Source organism: Mastigoproctus giganteus, chromosome 14 (assembly GCF_048544385.1).
Source record: "Mastigoproctus giganteus isolate SK-2022 chromosome 14, ASM4854438v1, whole genome shotgun sequence".
Classification (NCBI taxonomy): domain Eukaryota; kingdom Metazoa; phylum Arthropoda; class Arachnida; order Uropygi; family Thelyphonidae; genus Mastigoproctus; species Mastigoproctus giganteus.
The window spans coordinates 74,298,730-74,320,877 of record NC_143588.1 but is presented as its reverse complement, the minus strand read 5'-3'; the positions used below and the strand labels follow the sequence as shown (position 1 = coordinate 74,320,877).

Genomic DNA, 22,148 nt, shown 5'->3' with positions numbered 1-22,148 from the left:
GTTATTCATTAGTAGTGAGAGTGTAAAGTGCTTGCGATGGCATCGTGGTCACGAAATGAGATAAGGACAGTTTTGCGGTATAATTTCGTGCGTGGTTTAACCATAGACCAGTGCTTAGAAGAAATTACTCTTGCACTAGATGATGATTGTCCACATCGTACAACGATATTCAGGTGGTATAGAGAATTCCAAAGGGGAAATTTCACTCTGGAGGATTCTGAGAGGCCGGGAAGGCCACGAACGTCAGTTACGGAGGAAAACGTTACTGCTGTGAGGAAAATGCTTGACGAAAACAGGCGAGTGACCTACCAACAGATAGAGGATACTTTGGGCCTAAATGCACCAGCAATTCGTTCGATTCTGCAAGATCATTTGCACGTGAAGAAACTTTGTTCTCTCTGGGTGCCGCATCAACTGACTGAAGAGCAGATGACACGACGTGTGACTTGGTGCCGGGAGATGTTAAAAAAGTTTGATAAGGGACAATCTCGGTATGTGAACAACATCGTGACAGGTGACGAGACTTGGCTGTACTATTACGATCTGCCGACCAAGGCTCAAAACAAAGTTTGGGTCTTTGATGATGACGACACACCCGTAATTGTCAGAAAATCCCGATCTGTAAAGAAGAAAATGATAGCTGTATTTTTCAAATCGAGTGGAATTGTGGAACGTGTCGTTTTGGACACGCAGAAGACAGTCACAGCTAAGTGGTATACTGAACAATGCCTGCCTAAAGTCATTGGATCTATGAAGAACCTGCGGCCAAAGTCAAGAATGGACATCTGGTACCTCCATCACGATAATGCTGCAGCTCACAGCGCCAAAGCCTGCACCGAATATTTGACCACGACAGGACTGAAACTTCTCGAGCACCCTCCCTACAGTCCAGACCTTGCTCCCTGCGACTTTGCACTGTTCCCGCATGTGAAAATAAAGCTAAAAGGGAGGCGGTTTTCCAGTGATGAGGACCTTCTACGGGCTTGGGACAACGAGTGTGCTTTACTCCCTAGTGAAACTTGGCAGAACTGGTTTAAAGATTGGTTTCGGAGGATGGAGAGGTGTATTGAATGTAGAGGAAATTACTTTGAAAAAATTAAATAAATAAAGCTGTATTGCAAAACTTTCCTAGTACCCTTTGTACAAGTGAACTCACCATATGGAGGTGAAGTTGTGATTACACAGAAATAAAATAATTATCAGCGAACAAATGTTTCGCTTCATTAAGCAGAATGTTTTTGACACAACTGGCGTAGATTTAGCGCTCGCTATAAACTATTACGAACAGACGGGAGGACTTTACGAAATAGTAGATAGCAATGGTTACAAATTCGAACCCTGGGGAATCTCGGATCTCATGACGTATGACTTAGAGAGTCCATTCTTGATGGCAACAAATTGCTGCCTGTCCTCAAGATAATGATGAATCATGAGCTAAGGGTATGGCCAATGCCGTAGGAATGCAACTTGTTCACAAAGGCGATCATGATTTATGCAATCGAGGACCTTCGTTTCCATAAATAGAAGAAATGAATGTAGCTGGATATAAATTAGATGTGGTCGAACGCGCCCTTGTCCAGGCGCTAATATGCGACATCCTGTATAGAATACTTTCGACAATATTATGGATAGTTCTTCATAGTTAAGATAACAGGATGTTTTTGACTCTCCATTTATCTTTTATTAGGAAGATGGAAGAAGAAATGTCAAATGAAAGTTGACTAAAATGCATAGCAGGAAATTCTTTACATTTATTTAATAGAAAGTCTTTGCTCTCCAAAGGAAGTTATTTGCAAAGGTAAGACATTTCAGCTTCCTTTAAGTTCTCCAAACACTTGGAAGTTGAAAGGCTTGAAAGTAATCCATCCACATTTGTTGAGCCCCAGCAGTAATTAGTCATATGAGATATCCCTTCACTTCCATTTTGAGAACCCTCTGGTTTGATGGCCTTTCAGAAATAGATTAACATCTGAAAGTAATGCTGTGCATTGAACCTTTCTCCTCGTTCCGCCAATTCCACAAGTCCTTTGCGGTGGCATATTGCCTCGTTCTTAGTATCGCCATTACGAACCAGAATCGAAGCACCAAAGTCGTCAATGGATACTTTCTGCGCTACCAGTGTAGTTAACACAAAAAGTTTATACTGACGTCACCACTTGAGACAGTAGGTAGCGCTGAAATTCTCCACTTGAATCTCCACACCAGTGGTGGTAGAGAATCAAGTTTCTTGTCTATAACGATGACACCATTAGCGCAGATAAGAGGCAGTATGCCAGGTCATTAGGAATAAGTGCAGAGCCGTCTTAATAGTGTGGAGGTAGTGTTCTGAAAGATAATTCCATGCAACATACAGCATTAATCAGAACTGAGATTCCCATAGAAAGTCTTTAAAAATCAGCAGTCTAGTCCTAATCCCTTTTCTCGACATCATAAAGGAGATCTCGACTGCATTGCTCATTTGTCAAGAGTGTGATTACAGAAATACTGCTAACGAACAAACAATTACTTACTGTCTCAGTACAAGTATTTATAATCTCAGCGAAAACATGTTGTTGTTGTAATTGGTTTTTAGGAGCACGATTTTCTGTTTGCTGGACGAAAAACCTGAGTTTCCGAGAGAAAAAAACCATACTACCCTCGCCTGATCCCGACTAACTCAGCCACGTTGTGAAAAAGGCCCACAAAAATTCCTCCCGTCATCGACGGGACTCGAACTCGAGTCATTTCCAGCTTGTATGGGGAGGACGGCGATCCTATCAACTGTGAAACCCACGAGGGCAGCGAAAACAGGATACCGACCCACATTAACATTAACAGATAAATATATTAATGACCCTGGAGAGTATTTTAAAGTAAAATACACATTTTACTTTTCCTACTACACTGGTGTGCAAAACTTAAGGACCGGTCAGGTTTTCACCTGTAGCTTCTCATATGAGTGGTTTTTTTTTTTTTTTTTTTTTTTTTTGTTAGTTGTTGGCGCATCGGCTTCTGTGGCCACAATGCTCCTCCCAAAGTTTTTGCATTTTATTCTGATGCAAGCCCGAGGCGGGATTCGAACCCGCGACTTTTGGGTAGTCAGGCAGGCACTTTACCCACCTGGCTAGCCAGTTCGGCTAGGAGTGGCCTGGATATGGGAAAAGCATGCCAAAGGAACCTTGTGAGGTACAGAAATTATGAAGGAAACGACACGGTACTTTATTCAAAAATGGCAACACAGCACTGGCTGCCATGATACAGACGCATCACTGCCAAAGATGGAACAAAGAGAAAAGGTGGTCAGTAGGAGATATGGCCACCCCTAATGTCGAGGGGCTTTGCACCGCCTGTCCATACTTGTTGATAAGTTCTTGCGGTAACATCGTCCATTCCTCTGTCAGCGCCATCTTAGCTGGTGAACATTTTCTTGTGGATGTGGACGCGCCGCTAGGCGTCTCTCCAGAGCGTCCCCATATGTGTTCGATGGGATTTAGATCGAAGGGGAACGGACAGGCCAATCCATACGAACAATGTCCTCACTTTCCAAAAGCATATCAACAGCTGCAGTGCGATGGGGTGTGGCGTTATCATCCATAAACACAAACTCGGGGCCAATGGCACCTCGGAATAGACGCACATGGAAAAGGATTACCTCAGTACAGTAGCGTGCACCGGTTACAGTACCGCCTTCCAGTATGTGGAGCTGTGTACGTCCATCCGAGATAACGCCTCCCCAGACGAGAACACCTCGACCGCTATATCGATCCCTTTCAGTGATGTTTGCGGGTGATACCGTGTGCCAACCTCTCGCCAGATCAGCTGATGTCCAGAATCGCTGCTGAGACTGAATCGGCTCTCATCAGTAAAGAGTACCTTACCATAATGCGCTGCTACCCATTTCTTGTGTTCGATGCACCACTGTAAACGGTGTCTCCGATGGGCAGGTGTTAAAGGGACACAGCGTACTGGCCGTCGGGCAAACAGTCCACCTTTGTGGAGTCTCCTAGCCACAGCAAACCGTGTTATCCTGCCTCCTGTGCAGCTGGTTTGCAATGGATCCCGCTGTCTGGTGTCGGTACCTCTTGGCCTGTAGGAGTATATAGCGGTTATCATTGGACGCTGTTTTTCGTGGACGACCACCACTGGTCCTTCAAACAGCTGTACCTGTCGTTCTGAAAGCCGACCACGCACGTGAGACGATGCTATGGGCGGTACCGAACTCTGCAGCCACATTCCTCGCACTTCGACCTTCCTCGAGCTTCCCAAATATTCGACCCCGGGTAAAATCATCCAGATGTTGTCTACTGGCCATTTCGTTGTCTGTAGCACTGTATGAAACCAATCGAACGTCTGTAACGATCGTACTCATCATTCGGTAATTTGCACATAACTGCTGAACTGCTGCTTTTATCTGTTTATGTGTGAGCCCTTTCATCACGATTCAAATTTTTGCATGCGCAACAGCTTTCCACTGAACGGCCACAGTTATGCAAATCGCCACAGGCGGTTTCGTTTGATTTTGTGGCTGTAACCTTTAGAAATAGTATTGGTCCTTAAGTTTTGCCCACCAGTGTATAAATAAGCCCTTATCCCAAACACATATCTCCAAGTTTTTAATCCCATAATTTCACAATTACAGATAATAAAAATAGCAAGACGCCTCGCAGCGCATGCCCGGAGTAAACAGTTTGGAAAAAAGTTTTAGATTTATATGGATTTTATGTAATTTTTTTATAATTTTGCTATTACAGAAAAATTTAAATTATCAATAAACTGGGATCCTTCATTCTCAAGATTTTACAAGTTCTGTTTTTTTAAGGAAAGAATTTTTCATTATTAAAGTTTACATATTTCATAATATGAAATAATTATGAAATAAATTTGTAATTTGACTGTCCAGTTAACAAGGTTTCAGTTTAATGCTGCCCTCTGCTTACTAAACACTTCCATAAGTGAGATGCCATTTCTTCTTCCAGGATAATTCATATCAGAAATTCTGAACTAGTTGCACACATTTTGGTAATGTTTTGCGGGTCGAAAAAACTGTTCAAATTCAATATTGAGAATCGTATTAATTTCTTGTTTATCGTATTCTTATTCAAGAAACTAGAAGAGAAGTCGTACGTGCTGTTATGTAAAGGCATCCTGGCTCTGTCCCAACTCAGTTTGTGAAGTTGTAATTACATTTAGAATAAGTGCATTATATTCTTCATAAGACTGTTTTAAAGATCAAATATTCACGATAAATAGAAGTAAAAAAAGTTTAGCAGGTCTCAGAAGGAGTTTGTATATAATAATAATATAGTTTTATGCAGCACTTGAGTCATTACTAGTGTTGCATTAAAAATGCATTTAATCTGAGAAAAAAAAAGGCCTCCACTGGTATTTCAGTATAGGTGGCACTTAAAATTTGGTGCCTGACGGGTTCCTTTAAAGTATATTATTATCATGATCGAAAGTTCTCATTTTTTCTCCTTTTCTGTACTTTTTTTTACAGTATGCAACTATGCATTGTCATAAAAGCGGCCTTTAGCATTAAGGTATGTTCCATTATTGTAGCATGTAAACACGTGATAGCAGCAAAGCAGGAGCTAAGTAAACATTCGACTAAAAATAGGCGATCATCGATCGAGATAAGATGGTGAGTTCACCAGTTGGACAAGTAACTTCGCTACAACCTTTCCTCTCTTATTTCCTCATTCCAATCTGAACGCCAGGAATTTTCTCATCGCTCCACGGATACAACAATAAGAATCTTAGCAAGTATTCGACAAACAATGATCCAACAAGAAGGTGATCTAGTTTTTGGGAAACTTCTGTCATCGCCATTGTAATGACACTTCAAGAGAAGGTTGGTTTTTGTGTCTTTTATCATTTCAAATGAATTAAAGATATTGTTGTTGTTAGTGGATGACGTCTTCCGTTTAATTTTAATTAATAAACACAAGTCGGAGCACAAGGACGAAATTTCCAACTAAATATCAGAAAGAAAGGGATTTAGTTGCAAAATAATCCTATTAAGGATTTTTCGTGTTTATTAAGGAGGATCCAGAACTACATAAGGAATAAAAAGAAACTCTTTTAAAAGATACTTATCGTAATAGAGAAAGAAAAGTATTTATTTCGAAAAGTTTCTAATGGAAATTGCGTATTAACTGGGGACTACTTAGGTCTATCTTAAAGAAGAAACATGCGTGTGTTAATATTTATATCTCCGTGTGCTTCTGCTCTTACTTTTGCCTAATGGCCACACTCCACATGCAGCTTTCAAGAGATTCTTTCCAACAACATATCTTACCCTTCTCCCCAAAAAAGGAAGGAACCTTGTCTAACTTCTTAAAATACGAACGCACTTTGCTAACTGCTGCCTGCATTTCTTAAATATTAAAGAACATAAAAATTAATGAACGTGTAACTAACTTTTTAACAAGCGCATGGAGTTTTTCGAAAAGATAATGAGAGGCTGAGAATCTTAAATATAGGAGGATGGTAGAAAAGACGACACAATTAATAGTCCTAAAATTAGATTCAATGAGGATGCTACAGTGCCATTTCTTTGCATGGGGGCAGGCAACTTTTATAATAGGTGAAGTAATGGGCAGAAACCAAAGCCACAGTTCGAATGATAAGTTTTAAAACGATTTTTGTAAGTGCTGTGCTGCTACAGTCTTGTGAGTTAAACAGTGAATAGCGCTTCTTGCTTGCGCTCGCTCTCTCGTCCCCCCCCCCCCCTTCCCTGTGTGGCCTAGGTTTGATTCTGGTTTCTGGCCAAAGTTGGGAGAAGCATTATGGGCATTTTCACACCATGACCGAACAAGATTTTTTTTTTAATCAGAAAAACTGGGTTTTTTTTTTTTTTTTCCAAACTACAAAACAGGCAAGCCAACCATCATAAACGTAATGTGCAGACACTATATACTGTAATTTCAATAGTCACAGTTTCCCCTGGCATAAATTCTTAAAATCACCTAACCGAATTGCTGTGATACTGCAGTATGATACATTTTCTTGGCTTTGTATTATTTTCTTCGTCTTTTCTGCATTTAAGTGCATCCAAATCTGGCTACAGTACTTTTTTCTTCAACTCATTTTTCTTTATTTCCGGTCCTCATGGCGTGGCAACTATGATCGGTGTTCTTCCATACCGTATGGAAAAGGTGTAGGTTCAGTTCTCGTTGAGAACGAAGAACTTAGAGTTTTTCTTTGCACGGTGACCCAGTTAGTCGGTCTCGGAGAAGGGCGACATGTTGTTTTTTCTCGAAAATAAACTGGCTAGAAAAAACGCGCATTTTATAGAACGATATATTGGACTATTCACAGCGCTATACCAGCTCTAATTTTAGAAAACCAACCAATTAACTTTTGTTTGTGTTTGTGTTTTTCGTTCCCACTGTGATTTTGAAGACTTCCTTGAACAGAATTTTCAAAGTGCTGGATTATGCCGTTCTGAGTTTGTTTGTTTTTTTTTACCAATCATTGAATTAGCATTGACTAAACTACCTTGGGTCATTTGGTTGAGGTTTTTAACATAACTCCAAAGGAAAAAAAAAACAAGGAGGATAATGTCACGTAAATGCAGAAGCTATACGATTCTCCTATCCCAACTAATCCATTTTAATAAAAATTGTTCGTTGAGGAAGGCTCATACAGCTGAATTCCAATCAGGTACCCCATCTTAACAGTTAAAGGAAAATTGCAACCATTAATTTTAATTTATCAGCATGTCTTGCTGAAAGAATTAATGGCCACAGTTGGTCCAGTGTTGAAGCCACGTTTCTCACACAAAACAGTTCCAGCATGCCCAGTTATATATCGGAATGGTGGGTCATCATATGTGGTTATCTGCACAGGGTAAAGTTGGAATCGTTTTTACACTGCCACAGGTAGTTGTTGTAGGGTTTTAGGTTCATATATTTAAGTAAATTTCGTGTGTTCTATGGTCGATTTTATGTTTTCTGGAGGGCAACCCCAGTTTCCGGGAAGGGATATGCTGGCCGCGCCTGAGACAGACTAACTCAGCCACGTTGTGAAAAAGACCCTTAAAAATTCTTCGCATCATTGACGGGACTTGGAATCGTCTTTTCCACCCGGTGTGCTGAGGACGATGATGATACCAACTGTGCTACCCACGAGAACGCCACAGGTTAGGTGAAAGAAGGTTCGGTGTTAAGTGAAAGCAGACACGACAAACGAGGCTTTCTGTAGCCAATATGTCACACCTGTGTGTAAACCTTCTGAGAACCCCGACTTACTTCTTCTCTCCGAAACACAACATTTCTCAAGAAATTTTTGCCGGTCACTCTGCAGTGATCGCAAAAATTTTGAAGATGGAGCCTTTTGTAAGTGACAGAGCTCTGATCACGGAATTGTATTCGGTAAACCAAACTACATATTATGCCTATTCCTTCGTGGTTCTTTCTTCTTTTTCTCGCTGACAGCAGTTCCACTACACCATTCCCATTCCCATGGTACGAATACAGAACTGCGTAGACCAATTGCGTTAAGTTATTTTTACTGCCCTGCGTGTCTCTATAACTTCTAATGGGAAAGAATCTGTGATAATAAAATGGGTAGGTTAAAACAAGCCTACATGGAATGGATTGACCATATGCCAATAGAGGAATACGTTATAGCTCTTTTGGGATACTCGGCTAAACTGAAACATTTGGATAATAAGTGTTTTCTTTTGAGAGTTGTCATCTTGCAACATACGCGTTACAAATAGGGAAAGAAATTTAATTATTGTAATAAAACTAGTAAGAAAGCGCGCTTAAACCTTAATAAATTATAAATTTTCTTACCCTCCCCCCTATACATCTTAATTTCAGGATTTTCTCTTTCAAACCAAACCGGAGCGCTAGCAATACGCTATCTTAACCCTAACCTCCATTTTTCGCCTTAAAATGAGTTTTCATTCTCCACAAAGAGGTAGAATAAGCTTTTTCTCGAATTGCGATCGTCAGAATGGCCTAAATAATTCGATATTTAGCCCATTTCATCATTGTGTTAAAGCAATGTTGTGAAGCTAACACAAAGCCAACCCATTACAACCTCAACTTACACTATCTGTATCTCCTATTGAATTTATCGACTTATATTATAAATCTCAGCTCTTTGCTCAGCAGCCTCCCACTACATTTCATGAGAATGATTAGCCATTTAGCTGTGGGTCTACAATTGTTTGAATTTCTATGGCTGACATTTGAATTACACGAGAGCGCCTGTCCATGCTACGAATGAGCTGATATATTACGTTTCATTGTACATTTCCTTGGTAGTGCCTGTCTCACGAGCGCATGAGACTTCGGGAGGGTTTTGGATAAGTATTGTTTGCTTTGTCGTGTGACCTTTCATTGTCTGATACGATCCTTGGAGCCTTGAATCAATACAAAATTCTCTGGAGAGCTGCCATATTGTTAATGATTTAGATTTCCTTCCCAAGCAGTAAAGTTAACTCAACTGTACTCATTCTCCTCAGTCATAAATTAAAACTGCGAGGAAGTGCTGAGCTTAGCAGAACTTTAATCCTATCATGTGTTGCTGGCTGTGTGTAGACCTTCTGTAATTAGCAGGAAGCCTTTTATTTTGATTTTTGTTCTAAGCGCAGAAATGAGAGTCTTCCTGTGAGGCACACTTTGTGGTGTTCAATGTTCCCAGACAGTAATCTATCCCGTGGTGCCTATTGGTACAAGTGGTCGACGATTGTAGGAGTTTATTTTGTCTAGACGACCTCCAGAACTATGCTAATCGTAGAATAAAGGAACTAACGAAAAACTTTGTTTAGATTCTGATGTTTTAAACTACTCTCCGCTGGATAGAGGCATGCTAAAAGTAAATGAGATGAAATGAAATTATCAACGTAGAAATTCATTATCAATTAGGCTATTTCTCCTCAGGTGAAAATAAATACAATTCTCTCATTAAAAACTATTAGATTTGTGATAACTGTGGAACAAATGTTCCAAGTGCTTATCTATGATGAGTAAGATTGCAGTTGGTTTTCGATTGTGTACCATATTCTTCAAGTAAGGCTACAAGTACGTGCCCAATGGAATACAATCAGACGAATTTGTATAGTGGATACTAAACACTTTCTCTTCCACCTGTCCAACATTGTGGAAACGCGGCATTAAGATAGGCTCAGATATTACGATGGAAATGTGTCATCCCTACATATCTCGAGCATGCCTTACAAGCATGTAAGACATGCTCCATATATGTAACAGTTCCCTGAAGGAATACGGATTCTAAAATATTCCTGGAGGACATAACAAACCTTACCGTAAGTTCTAGCCATTTCACTGCCTTGTATAGATGAATTTTAGATTCTGTGGGGGAGCAACGCATAGTTATGATAGTTCATAGTACCAATGAGGGTAAAGGTAACTTAAAGGTTCAGTTCTACTTGAAACATTTTTTAACGAAAAAACACAGCCTAGAAATGATCTATTCTTTCTTTTCTTGCACAGTAAACGTAGTTTTTGTTCAGAATGTCTGCGTAATTATTCTCACTGATCGTAGTACCTTTAGGAGATAGGATTAGCCAAATTGGTATACAGAGAACGGTTAATAATTTTTATATAAAAAGTTTTATACTGCTAGGTACTTCCTAGTTTGCTGAGTATAAAAATTAGGTGGGAGTTATTTTATTAGCCTCCTTATGTACTATTTTTTTTTAAATTCGTTGAATTTCTTAATTCTATTCATATGTAGTATATAATTAGATATTCAATAAGCAATGCGCCTCAAAAATAGCTATTCATTTATCATTTCTCTGAATGCTAGTAAATGTGTACTTGACTATTTTAATATGTATAGACATAATAAAACTGTATTCACAAATTATAGAAATGTTAAACAAATCAAAAATTTTTAAATTCCTTTTTTTGTTGAAAACCTTCTTCAACAGTAAAAAAAAATACATTAATAACATCACAGGGCGTGTAAGAAACGGCTTCTACATCTGTATGTATGTCGTCAGTTTGGTACCAAGTGAGAACTTTTTTTAAATCCATTTCTTTAACTTACAAATTCCATAAAAGAGATACTGTAAGTATAATCAAATTATGCGAGCCAATTCTTTCGCTTCATTTGTTCAGAACTTGGTTTAGTTCAAAAAATCAAATAGCACTTTTTCTTCTTTAAGTAAATTTTCAGTTGTATTACAAATTAGAAGAAAACAAGTACTAAAACTTCAAAAAATATAGAAGTACGTGAAATGGAAAGAGAGAATGTGAGAGAGTAGATTTTTAGATAAATATTATTTTAGAAATGCACCGCCATTTTTTTTCTTCATCTGATTTCCTAAATTGGTCATGCACGCCACTCTCCACCACTACTCTTGAAAAGAACAAACGTTTAAGCCATCCATAGTGCATTTTATTTAATATGATATGTCTGCCATAACCTTTACGATCATATATTTGTGTCTGTCATTATTTTATTTAGTCATCAGTCAGAATGATTTTAAGATCTCATGGAAGAATTATTTCCAAATAATTTCCAGTCTACCGATTTCGACAACAGAAATTGTTTTAAAAAATAGTATAAGTAGTGTTGATCCTACTTTTCAACACTTAACACAATCATGTTTGATCATCCGTGGCTGGATATTTGCAATATCAGTAGTGTACAACAACATACACTGGCTGAGCTCATTCTGTACACAGAATTTTATTCTATTTGGCCATATTTTTGATTCACAAAAGCCTCCTTGCCAAAATTACTTTCGTTTGATTGTACTTCTTATAAGTTCAGCTGCACATCAACGAAGTTCAAGATTATACTGAGAGGATGGAAGGCAATATAACCATTATTTTTAATATCACCGACCTGAAATAATTTATTCATCAATATTAATAAGATATAATTTTGCTAATTTTGATATCTCGGCCCGCCATTTTATTTTCTGTCCTGTTTTTTTTTTTTTTTTTTTGTCAATCTTAAAAAAAACGTTTTTATTTTATATTCGTATTTCCATTTGGAAAATTTCTCAGAGGCATTCATCAATTATTTTTCCGTTCTTTTCCGTCTCGTGTTTCTAGAAGACCGGAAGTTGTTCGTAGGGATGCTTAGTAAACAGCAAGCAGAAGATGACGTGCGTCAGTTATTTCAGCCATATGGTACAATAGAAGAGTGTACGATCTTGCGGGGTCCGGACGGCCAAAGCAAAGGTAAGATGAACCTTTCCTTCCTTCCTGTCTGTGCGGTCTTTTCACTATCTGCTAACGAGCTCCAAGTCGCTACGGGCGCAGCATAACTGCCTTCGTAGTTTCCTCGGTAAAAGTCCTATGATAAATCCTCTCTTCGCTAGCGACCTAGTTAGTGGCGGAGAGACCTTCTGCCTCTCTCCTGGGTCCGTCTCATTTCTGGTTATCTCAGAGACGGTAACAAACGCAATTGTTGCCTCGTACTCAAAGCTGCACGTTTGCTCTTGACTCTCCCCTTTCTCCCTCTTTCTACCCCCACCGCTCTACGACCCCCCATCGTTTCCACCGTACGGAAAATGTCTCTTATTTCGTGCTTCATTCTAGATATCTGTGTGCCGTGCATGACTGATAACTCACCAAGAACAACTTCTGTCGCAAGCGACACTTAAAACTTTGAAAAGAATTTTAAAGTTTTGTTTCACGGTTATATTTTATATTAAAGTCAATATTCGAAGCGAATAATATTCTCTGTCTTCTGTTTTAAAAAAAATTATAAGGAATATTACAGTTTCGAAAATAAATTGGCCTTCCACGTTGAATAGAAAAAGATGTTTCACTGTCCATTGCACTCTTCATCAAATACAAAAAAATAAGGAATATTATTATTATAATAATGAATTACGTTATTAAGCTACAAATTAAGGAGACAAACGTAATATTAAAATATTAATATTTTCTCAAAAATCGGCCGTTTCACTAAAAAAGGAAGCAAACATTTTAAAAAATTTGTGCCACTGCTTCTTGGCTTCTCATTTTCTGTAACCAGCTGTGAATTCTTTCACTTGATTACAAACTAATTGCTGCTAACCGCTGAGAAGAGTATTGCTGGAGAGTGGTACGTGCCATAAATCAGATCTTGGATTCATTTAGGGGGAAGAGAGAGAGAGTGAGAGAGCAAGCGAGCAGTAGAAAGTTGCATTAATTTTATTTTATTATTGTACAAGAGGTAGAGATGCTTTAGGGAATTTAGATTTGTAAATAAATACAATTTCAATATTCATATGTTACTTTCAAGCCTTCTTTGTTAAGTTTAAGTATTTTATAGAAAAATATGATAGTCGCATTATGCTTTCAGGTATTTTTTATTAGCTGAACTAGTTATTGTTATACTCTTAATCTCATAAAACGAATTGTTTTTCTCCTTTGTCAGTAATTATACTAAATAATCATACTTGTATAAATAACTATTTTTACTGATATGATACTGCTTAGAATCCTTTATAAAGTTTGGACTTCATAAAGGATTCTAAGCGATCCATAGGTTGGAAATACTTTTATAAAAGCTTTGTAAAACAGATATTCAAGTCAATCTGTGTTAATAACTTTAGGTACAAAATATGAGCGCAAAGATTCAAGTATCTTTGTAAATACTGACAAGCTAGTTTAGCCTTCGCTGGTAACGAAGTGGATAGTATCGCTTCTTTGACAAAGTGTACCAGAGGAATTAAATCCAGGACTTTTGCACTATATGGATAAGTCCTTGCTTTAATTCCCTTCGCCGACCGAAGTAGAGAAACACCGTTGCCACGAAGGAAGTTTAATGGGCTGTTTTTTCACACTGTGGTCGTTTTCTTGGGCGAAGGTTGCATGGTCTTTTCGCCCAGAATCTGGAATTCATTTTATTACGTAAAGAAAAATGACCCTACAAAAAGCAAACAGTACACTAATACTCGTGGTCTTATCAAAGTCTAAGCAACCGGAACTCCACTTTAAAAGCATATATTAGAAACCTAAAAGAGAAAGCTTAAAGGACGTAACAGCTCCAGCTATTTCTGAGAAAACTGTACAGCTAGTGAATTGCAAAAGTAAAACGTGGCTATTTTCTAGAGAATGTGACATTGCTTAGCCTCGTGCTCACGTAATATTCGTTTGAAAACTTGGGAGTAAGCAAAACTAGTTTCCTAGTAAGACTTAAACATGTTTGGCAGCTCCTGAACATTCTTTTCAATAATTGCAACAGGAAATGAAATGAGGATTCATCGCTGTGGCTTTGAGAGTTTAAAGTTCAACAGTCCGCTATAAAATCCATGCCCACTGGTATTATTGTTCTTTTTTTTTATTTGGCGACGAAGGGAAAAGGAAGGAGTCTTTCTGATTGATCTTACGACTCACAGAACCAACATCTCAAGTGGACGTGTGCAGTGCTACAATAAGTTGCTTACGTGAAGCTATCGACGAAAAGTGCCGTGGGAAATTAAGAGCAGGATATTTTCCTCTACGACAGTTCTGTACTACAAGTCCTGCAGAATTCAAGAACTTTTGAAATGAAGCTTCGAGAAACCGAATCATAGTTCCTATATTCCCAGCCAAACTCCTAGAGATTTTTACATGTTCTCTGCGTGGTAACCGTTCTCAAGTGGTTGCTGATGTGCAACGTGCTGCTGTTACTAAATTGCTTTAAGACTAAACCTCAGGCACTTATTTCACTGGTTTGCCAATCGAATTGAATAAATGCATTGAAGGTTGAAAGAATATTGCATTGAGAAGCAGAAAAGCTATTGCAATTGCATCCCTCACATTCCAGTACGAAATTTTTATAGTAGCGCTGATATGTGAAACATTTAAACCAATTTTAAAATGTACAACAATATTTACAGGGGATTATGATTTCCTTTCACTTCAATACATGTTCCACACCATCTCATAGAGAAAGAGGACAGTAATTAATGAAGGTAATAACTCCTCCCCACACTAGTGCGAAAAGTGGCACCTTGAAAAATCACGAATGGCACCTCTGAACGATTCTATTTAATCATCCCAACAAGGCATAGTGTGCATAGTATTAGGGTCAAGCGCCCCCTGTAGTTTCCCACATCTGCACCATATGTACACTGTGAAGAAATACAGAACTACTGTAAATGCCAGAAAAAAAGTGTTCTGTGTTGAATACGTAGTTTTGTGTTGGGTTCTGTTGGGTGTCCTGGCATTTGGCCGCAGGGCCCCTGGTGGAACCCCACGTTGCCCGCACACACCGCTAGGAGGTAGCCAGGCTGCCCATTATTCTCTGGCTAGTCTCTGCAGGGTCGCCTAAGCTTCCTGACAGAGACCAATGTAAAAAAAAAAAAAAAAAGAGAGTTAGAGCGGTAAGGGGGAAACAGGTAGAAATATGGGGGATGAAGAAGAAGGCATCCCCCAGGTACAATGGAATACATCCATCACGCGGAAGTAAGGGATGGAAGTGGGACAAAAGAGAGCACAAGCGTGATCGCCATTTGGTAGAATCTTCTTGCTCTTCTCATTCAGGTCCGGTCGTGATGTCATCCGGTGATCTGTGTCTAAGTCAGTAGGGATATAAATAGGAATGCAGCTGTGGTTGTCCTATACTGGATCTTCTCAGGTTTGCTGGTGGTATAGCCTAATTTGCTGGTAGGCCTCTGCATTGATTCCCAAAATATAGGTGGTTGTTTTCTCTTGGTTTTGATGATGGTCGGGATAGTGACTATCCCAACAAGGCAGTGCCACAAAAGCCACGACAAAGAAGTACCCGTGTTCTAGTTTAATTTCAAAGTGAAGCGTACTAAATTTTAAAAAAATAATCCGCTCATTCTGTTCATGCTGAGAATTGCATTCTTTTTATTTTCGATTAAAAATGAAATCCAAATGAATATCACCTGTGAATGTACGGTTTCAAGACTTCATTCCCATACGTGTGACTTCTTAAATTCTCACTTAAGACTTGGAAGACTGTATGACCATGCAGGTTGATGTCAATTATAATCAAACCATTGCCTCCTTTTCTGTCCCATAATGATACACTGGTCACAAGACTTTCCCGTTATTTCCAAATGAAGGTTTGTCGAGAATCAGTTTATAGGCTGCATCTTGTATGAAAAGCCTGACGTCTCTTGTAATGGTCCAGTCATTACTCGTCAACTTCAATCCAAAGTGGGCTTTGCAAATTTGCGATTTCCTTGCCACAGTAAAGATTTGCTTTCTTGAATCCTACAGTAAACATTTAATTAAAATTGATATGCAGTTAGAGCAGTATATCAATTGTCCTGTGGCAAAGTAACCGTAGGACAGCCTTAAACAACCGTTCCTGACATATTTTGTTTCTTGGAATTATCTACGTAACCCATTTATCACAATGCGGTCGACATTTAACAATCTCGCCATTTCTGCTTCGCCTGTTTCTTAATTCTCCCTAATGCTTTTCATCTCAGAATCGTTTAAATGGTGGTGCGTTGACATTTCAAAGAATGCTTATGCGACAAAATTGATAGTTTGCACCTCCAGAGGAGGGTCAATTAGAGCATTTTTTATGGCTTTCATTTTTTCGAGTTGAAAGAATTCGTGTAAATTAGTTTTATTCATTATATGTAGTGTATTTTTTGTATGAATTACGATTTTATTTCGTTATTACTCATTGAGAAGTTTTTTATTTACGGATTGTCGAACTGCTGATAAAATATAAAATTATTTTGCTGTGTGCGTGTTTGTTATGATAATATTATAATGATGTGATGATATAATACAAGGTAACAAATTTTTCGGAGATGGGATTGCGTGAAACACGTCGTATTTAATACATTTATTTAACCGGAAGTAGTATGCATGTATTGACATGTTTAGAAGTTGACGAGTGGCTAGAAGTCCCAATTTATGGACAAGTGACATATTTGATTCATATTTTCTTACGCCTTATAATGGTCACTATGCAAAAACCAAGTGTATCCGACTGATAATTTTTAGACCAGAGGAATCGAACAGCTAATCCCAAAAAGCCAAACTAACTAGAGAACTGTACGTTGAATTGCTTCGTCATACGAGATATGCTATCAAGAGAAAAAGGGCGGAGAAATCACCTCCTTACTCCCTACTAACAGGAGTAAGGAGGTGATTATTCCTTTGTACAAGGCCATGGTAATGCCGCATCTTGAGTACTGTATCCAAGTCTGGAGGCCTCATTTTAGGAAGGATACAGACAGACCTGCTGGAACATATGCAGAAAATAGCAACGAGATTGGTGAAGGGATCAAAAGGATGCTCTTACCAAGAAAGGCTTCAGTTCTGCAAATTGCAGCAGCGTCTGGAGACTAAGCACCTGAGAGGTGATCTGATTGAGGTGTTTAAGGCCTTGAATGGACTGAGTAAATTCACTTAAAAATTAATGTGCACAAATAAAAGAATTTTTAAAATGTATGGGTTCAAGAGGGTGAAGAATTACGGTTTCACTACATTGAGACAACAGTGCTCCTGCATTCAATGTAAAGAACCGTGGGTTAAAGTGAACAAAGACTTAAGAGGGTTTGCTACGAATTTTTTTACTGGGAAAGCAAAAGTATGGCTAAAGACGTGGACAGGTTACGAAAATATGGCGAATACGTAGAACATTGTCTTCTGTACTACGACCAGCGCTACGCAGCTTTAGTCAACAGCGGGTAGTAAAACAAAACAAGCTTTTAGAGAATAGTAGAGATATACTCCCCACCATGACTTATGGAAGTGAAACTTGGGCACTCACCAAAAGAATGGAAGAGAAGCTGAGAACTACACAGCGAATAATGGAACGAATTATATTGGGAATCAGACTGTTAGATAAGAAGAGAAACAAATGGATTAGGCAGCAAACTCAAGTAAAGGACATTCTTATCAAAACTAAAGAACTAAAATGGTCTTGGGCAGGACACATAGCTCGAAGACATGATGACAGATGGACTAAGAAAATAACAGAATGGTACCCAAGAGGAGCTAGAAGAAAACCTGGAAGACAAAGGCGGAGATGGATAGATGAAATTCAGGAGTTTTTGGGTAGTGAATGGACGGTCAGTGCTCAAAACAGAAGGAACTGGAAAGTTGCTGGAGAGGCCTTCATCCTGCAGTGTATTGAAAATGGCTGATGATGATGACGAAGTTAAGTAACCAATTTTTAAATTATAATGCGCAGTGAGTTAAATAAAAATTAATGTAATAATAGGAGGTTAATGAATTACAACTAACAGCACAGAATATAATCGGAATTATGAGTGGTACGTACAACCAGATGGCGTTTTAAATGCTTCATTTTACAGAAGCTCGTTTGAGAGAAGTGGTCTGTAAAAGCCATCTCAATAAAATAACGAGATAAAAATCGGGGGAAAAAAGCATGAAATAGAGAAAAAATAAGTAGAATTGAGTAGAGAGAAAGAGACAGAGAGAGGGAGAAAGAACCATGTGAGCAAGAGAACAATAGAATCCAATACAATACAAATCAATGAACGCAAACAACTGCAGTAATTTTGCGCTAATCTTAACAATGAACGGTCAGCGAGCAAGTTTCCATAGCAACCAGAAAACTCGTGCCGCCCTATATTTGCAGAATTTGTCAATCTGCCCGCAAGGAGGAGCTGGGCTACTATAATAAAGATACGAGTTTTGACTCGGTTATACTTGCTAGCCAGACTTACAAGTCAGTAGGAGTGATTGCATGTAAATAAAAGCAAGCAGAAATATTGTTTAGATGACAAAAAAAAAAAAAGAAGGAAAAAAAAAAAAAACTCAAAGATTTCAGCCAGGCCTAGACAGCCTTTTACACTAATGACAACTAGGGAAGGTACGTTCCTTTTGTAATGGCATCAACAAGACAAAAAATCAAAAATAAAGAAGTGGCAATGTGTCCGTGGCGCAAGCGATTGCATATAAAGCACCGAATGAGAATGGATGAAGCTTCGACGACAGAAGGTATTGATCTTACTTAGATGCAAATGAAAGCCTGGGCTTTGACATTTAATGGTTCTCGGGATGTGTGAAACATGTCATCCAAGAAGAATGCCGGCCTGTTTCTTGAACTCCGAAGCTGCACTGAGATGTCGCACAACCAAATGGGAGTGCTTTTTAAAATGCTCTCACTGCCTGAACGCGCATTTTGACCATAAAGGCAACTGGAAATGTATCTTGAAAACCACAGGGGGGTTAGAAATGGGAATTTAAATAACATAAAGTAAAGGCAAAAGAAACGAGTCACTGGCTGGTAATGAAAGGGGCCTTGTCTAAAGAATTGCCATTCAACGGAAGGTTCAAATAGAAAGACACGCAGCTTAAAAATTGTCACTTATTTCTTCTGACAGTTGTCTCTGTTCTTTCTCTCGCTCTCTGCATGCCACTAGATTATTTGCTTTCCAACCCACCACCATCGGTAGAACATTTTTCGAAATATAAATGACTTTTTTGCCGTTCAAATCTCGTGTTTCTTGTCACATATTTCTGTAAAATCTTGTTTTCTTTTAGTAATAAGGTGTTTGTCTGGAAATAGAAAAATAAAAAAAGACAAAACATTTTTATATATATGTACGCGCAATTTTAAACAAAGTAGTAATAGTTGTCATGTTTCTTTTTCCTTTTTGTCTGTAGGATGTGCGTTTGTCAAGTTTAGTACTCATGCAGAGGCGCAAGCGGCAATTGCAGCTCTTCATGGGAGCCAAACGATGCCCGTAAGTATGGTTTGTTTGTTGTTGTAGGTAAGAATATTACGTACTTTATTTTGATACGGGACACTTCGGGGCTTTAACGGGTCTTATATTGTTATGGTACGACCAGATCAACGCATCCTTTGTTCCAAGTGACACTCGGATAGATGTGGTTCCAGTAAAGTGCCATATTCTAGACAATACGAGCCACTGAAAGAAAGAATTGCTGTATTTAATAATGGCATTGTTGACAACCTGGCCCTGTCATATGGCATTATTAATGAGTTTGTATTAATCACCTTATTATTACTATTTCTATATACATTAATATGCATTTTTCCATGTAGATTCAGTGCTCTGATTTCTCTGGCATAATAAGATTAATGACCACCACAGAATAGCCTCGATCCTATAATTCGGTCGAGGAACTGGGATCGAGGCTGTTCGGTGACGGTTAGTTGACCGCCGAATTCAGGGCATTTTTTGTGATAATTTTCAGATCGTTTGCTTAATAAACGATGTAATTTGTAGTAAAGGAATAGTTTTAAGAACGTTAATTACTCAGATTTGTTTATTTTTGCATTTATAGTCATCAAAGATAGCACTGGTGAATTTTAGTTTGGTTTTTGATGTGAAAGCATCCATAGCGGCACTAACAATGGAATGTAACGGAAGTGTAACGCAAATGCTGTTGTCAAATATTTGTATTGTTGCAATCATACTAAGTATGGTTGTGACGTCACAATTGTAATACAGTACTTCCTTATGATTGTCACAATTACACTTCCACCAGGTAGTAACTGCAGGAAGATTGCGATATCATACTATTCTACAGATGGATTTCGCTAACCTCTTCCAAGCCAAGGATGTTTTCACATAAAACATCTTTCGTGCGTACAGGATACACACGCGTTTTTTTGACGCTGTTTTCATTTGATAATTAATGTGGTATAATAAAAAGGAATGAGACAAATTAATAATCACGGAGTAACTAGCTAAAACCTGAATACTAATGAAAATAGTAATCTCATAGAGGAAAAATAATAACTCGACAGGAATGCAAACAGACAACGTAGCTTATAATACTGAGCAGCAGAGGAGTGTTAAGTTAATCTCTAACACCTCGAAAAAAAGCTTATCTTCTGTTTTCAGTTTCCCCGACTGAGATATTTATACAACTAGAGTAAGAAACAACTAATCCTTCTAACTTTTTGATGTAAAAACATCTTTGGCTATTAAATCTACTAAATATTTCGGACTGAAGTAAAACCGATTGGTAACTAAAATGCGAGACGCAAATGACGTCACTTCCTAAATTATGCTAACTCAGTCACTAACGTCGATTCAGTAGAGTAAGTAGCGGGTGTGAGCATAAAACGTTACATCGTTCATAACTTCGGTTTTATCTGTTCGATTTTAAAAATTTAAACGGATTTGATTTTCTTTCGTTGTCTACTGTCCAATTGTGAAAATTGTTGAAAATACAATCTCAAGTGTACGTTTCCTAAGGATTTTTTCACATAAAATAAAACATCTTTCGTGCGTACAGCGCACACACGCTGTTCTTTTTATTTTATTATTAAAATACTAGGGCTTACTACCAAAGTAAAAAAGGAATAGTTAGTTTGAGCATAAAGACATTTTTCTGTTCACAGGTTTGTTCGCATCCGTCAGTGTTTCTAGCCAGAACAGAATAAACTACAGAGCAAACATGTTCTGCACTTCATTCATTCCAAGACACGCTGCATAGAAATAACTTTTAGCTCTCTGAGGAAAACTAATGTTAAGAATTTTATGTACGCTAATGATCCTGTCAAAGTCATCTCCTGACAAAATGTGTCAAGACTGACTGACGGCACGTGATGTTTTTCTTCTTTCGAACCAAATTTGGTTGCCTTGACAACCCACAAAGTTACATTTTGCTCAGCTCCCCAAAGCTTACAACCAATCTAGAACAAGATTTCTTCGAAAACTTTGGATCTGTTTATTCTTGATACACTTCTTTCGGTCTCATTTTAAACTTCTTATATTAGCTTTATTTTAACTTCTTTTACATTTTCTGTTTACAATTAATTTAAAGTCCTTCGATCACTACATCATTTGAGAACTAAACGATCGCCACTTTCATAGAAAATAATAATATATTGTATAATACACGTATAATAGATATTACTATAAATCAGTATACTATAATACAGTATAATAATCAGTAATTCGCCATCTGTGGTCAGTAATCGTCATTGCCAATACTCACAAACGATGTCCCTGTTGAGTAAAAAAAAAGGTAAACTTCAGCCATTATCAATCCACTGCAGGATGGAAGCCCCTTTAACGATTCATGTTGAGGGAAATGGGCCATAATCTTCCACGCTTTGAACCCCGGCCTACTTAAAGAGCGTGTGCCACTGCACTCCTGATCCGCTCCCGAATAAGCGGCTAGTTATTATCTGAAACCGATTATCCATTTTCTTCAGTCCCTCTAAATTTCGGTATGTCGCGGCCCTCGCATCTGTGTCCCGAAAAGTTGAGAAATTTGATGAATAAATTGAATGCATACACATTCCTAAATACGCTG

At 38.3% G+C, this 22,148-nt stretch overlaps 1 protein-coding gene across 11 annotated transcripts in view; it reads left to right on the top strand.

The window, feature by feature from the left end:
• Positions 1-22,148, top strand: part of LOC150075249 (CUGBP Elav-like family member 4) — a 701,656-nt gene that overhangs the window by 531,976 nt on the left and 147,532 nt on the right. For 8 of the 11 annotated variants that reach the window (XM_090389136.1, XM_090389134.1, XM_090389141.1 and 5 more), the window contains exons 3-4: positions 12,024-12,152; positions 19,518-19,597. In XM_090389136.1, the coding sequence (XP_090245262.1) occupies positions 12,024-12,152; positions 19,518-19,597 (209 nt within the window). The remainder of the gene's footprint in view (positions 1-12,023; positions 12,153-19,517; positions 19,598-22,148) is intronic. The other 3 variants (XM_090389140.1, XM_090389138.1, XM_090389139.1) reach the window with 1 other exon arrangement.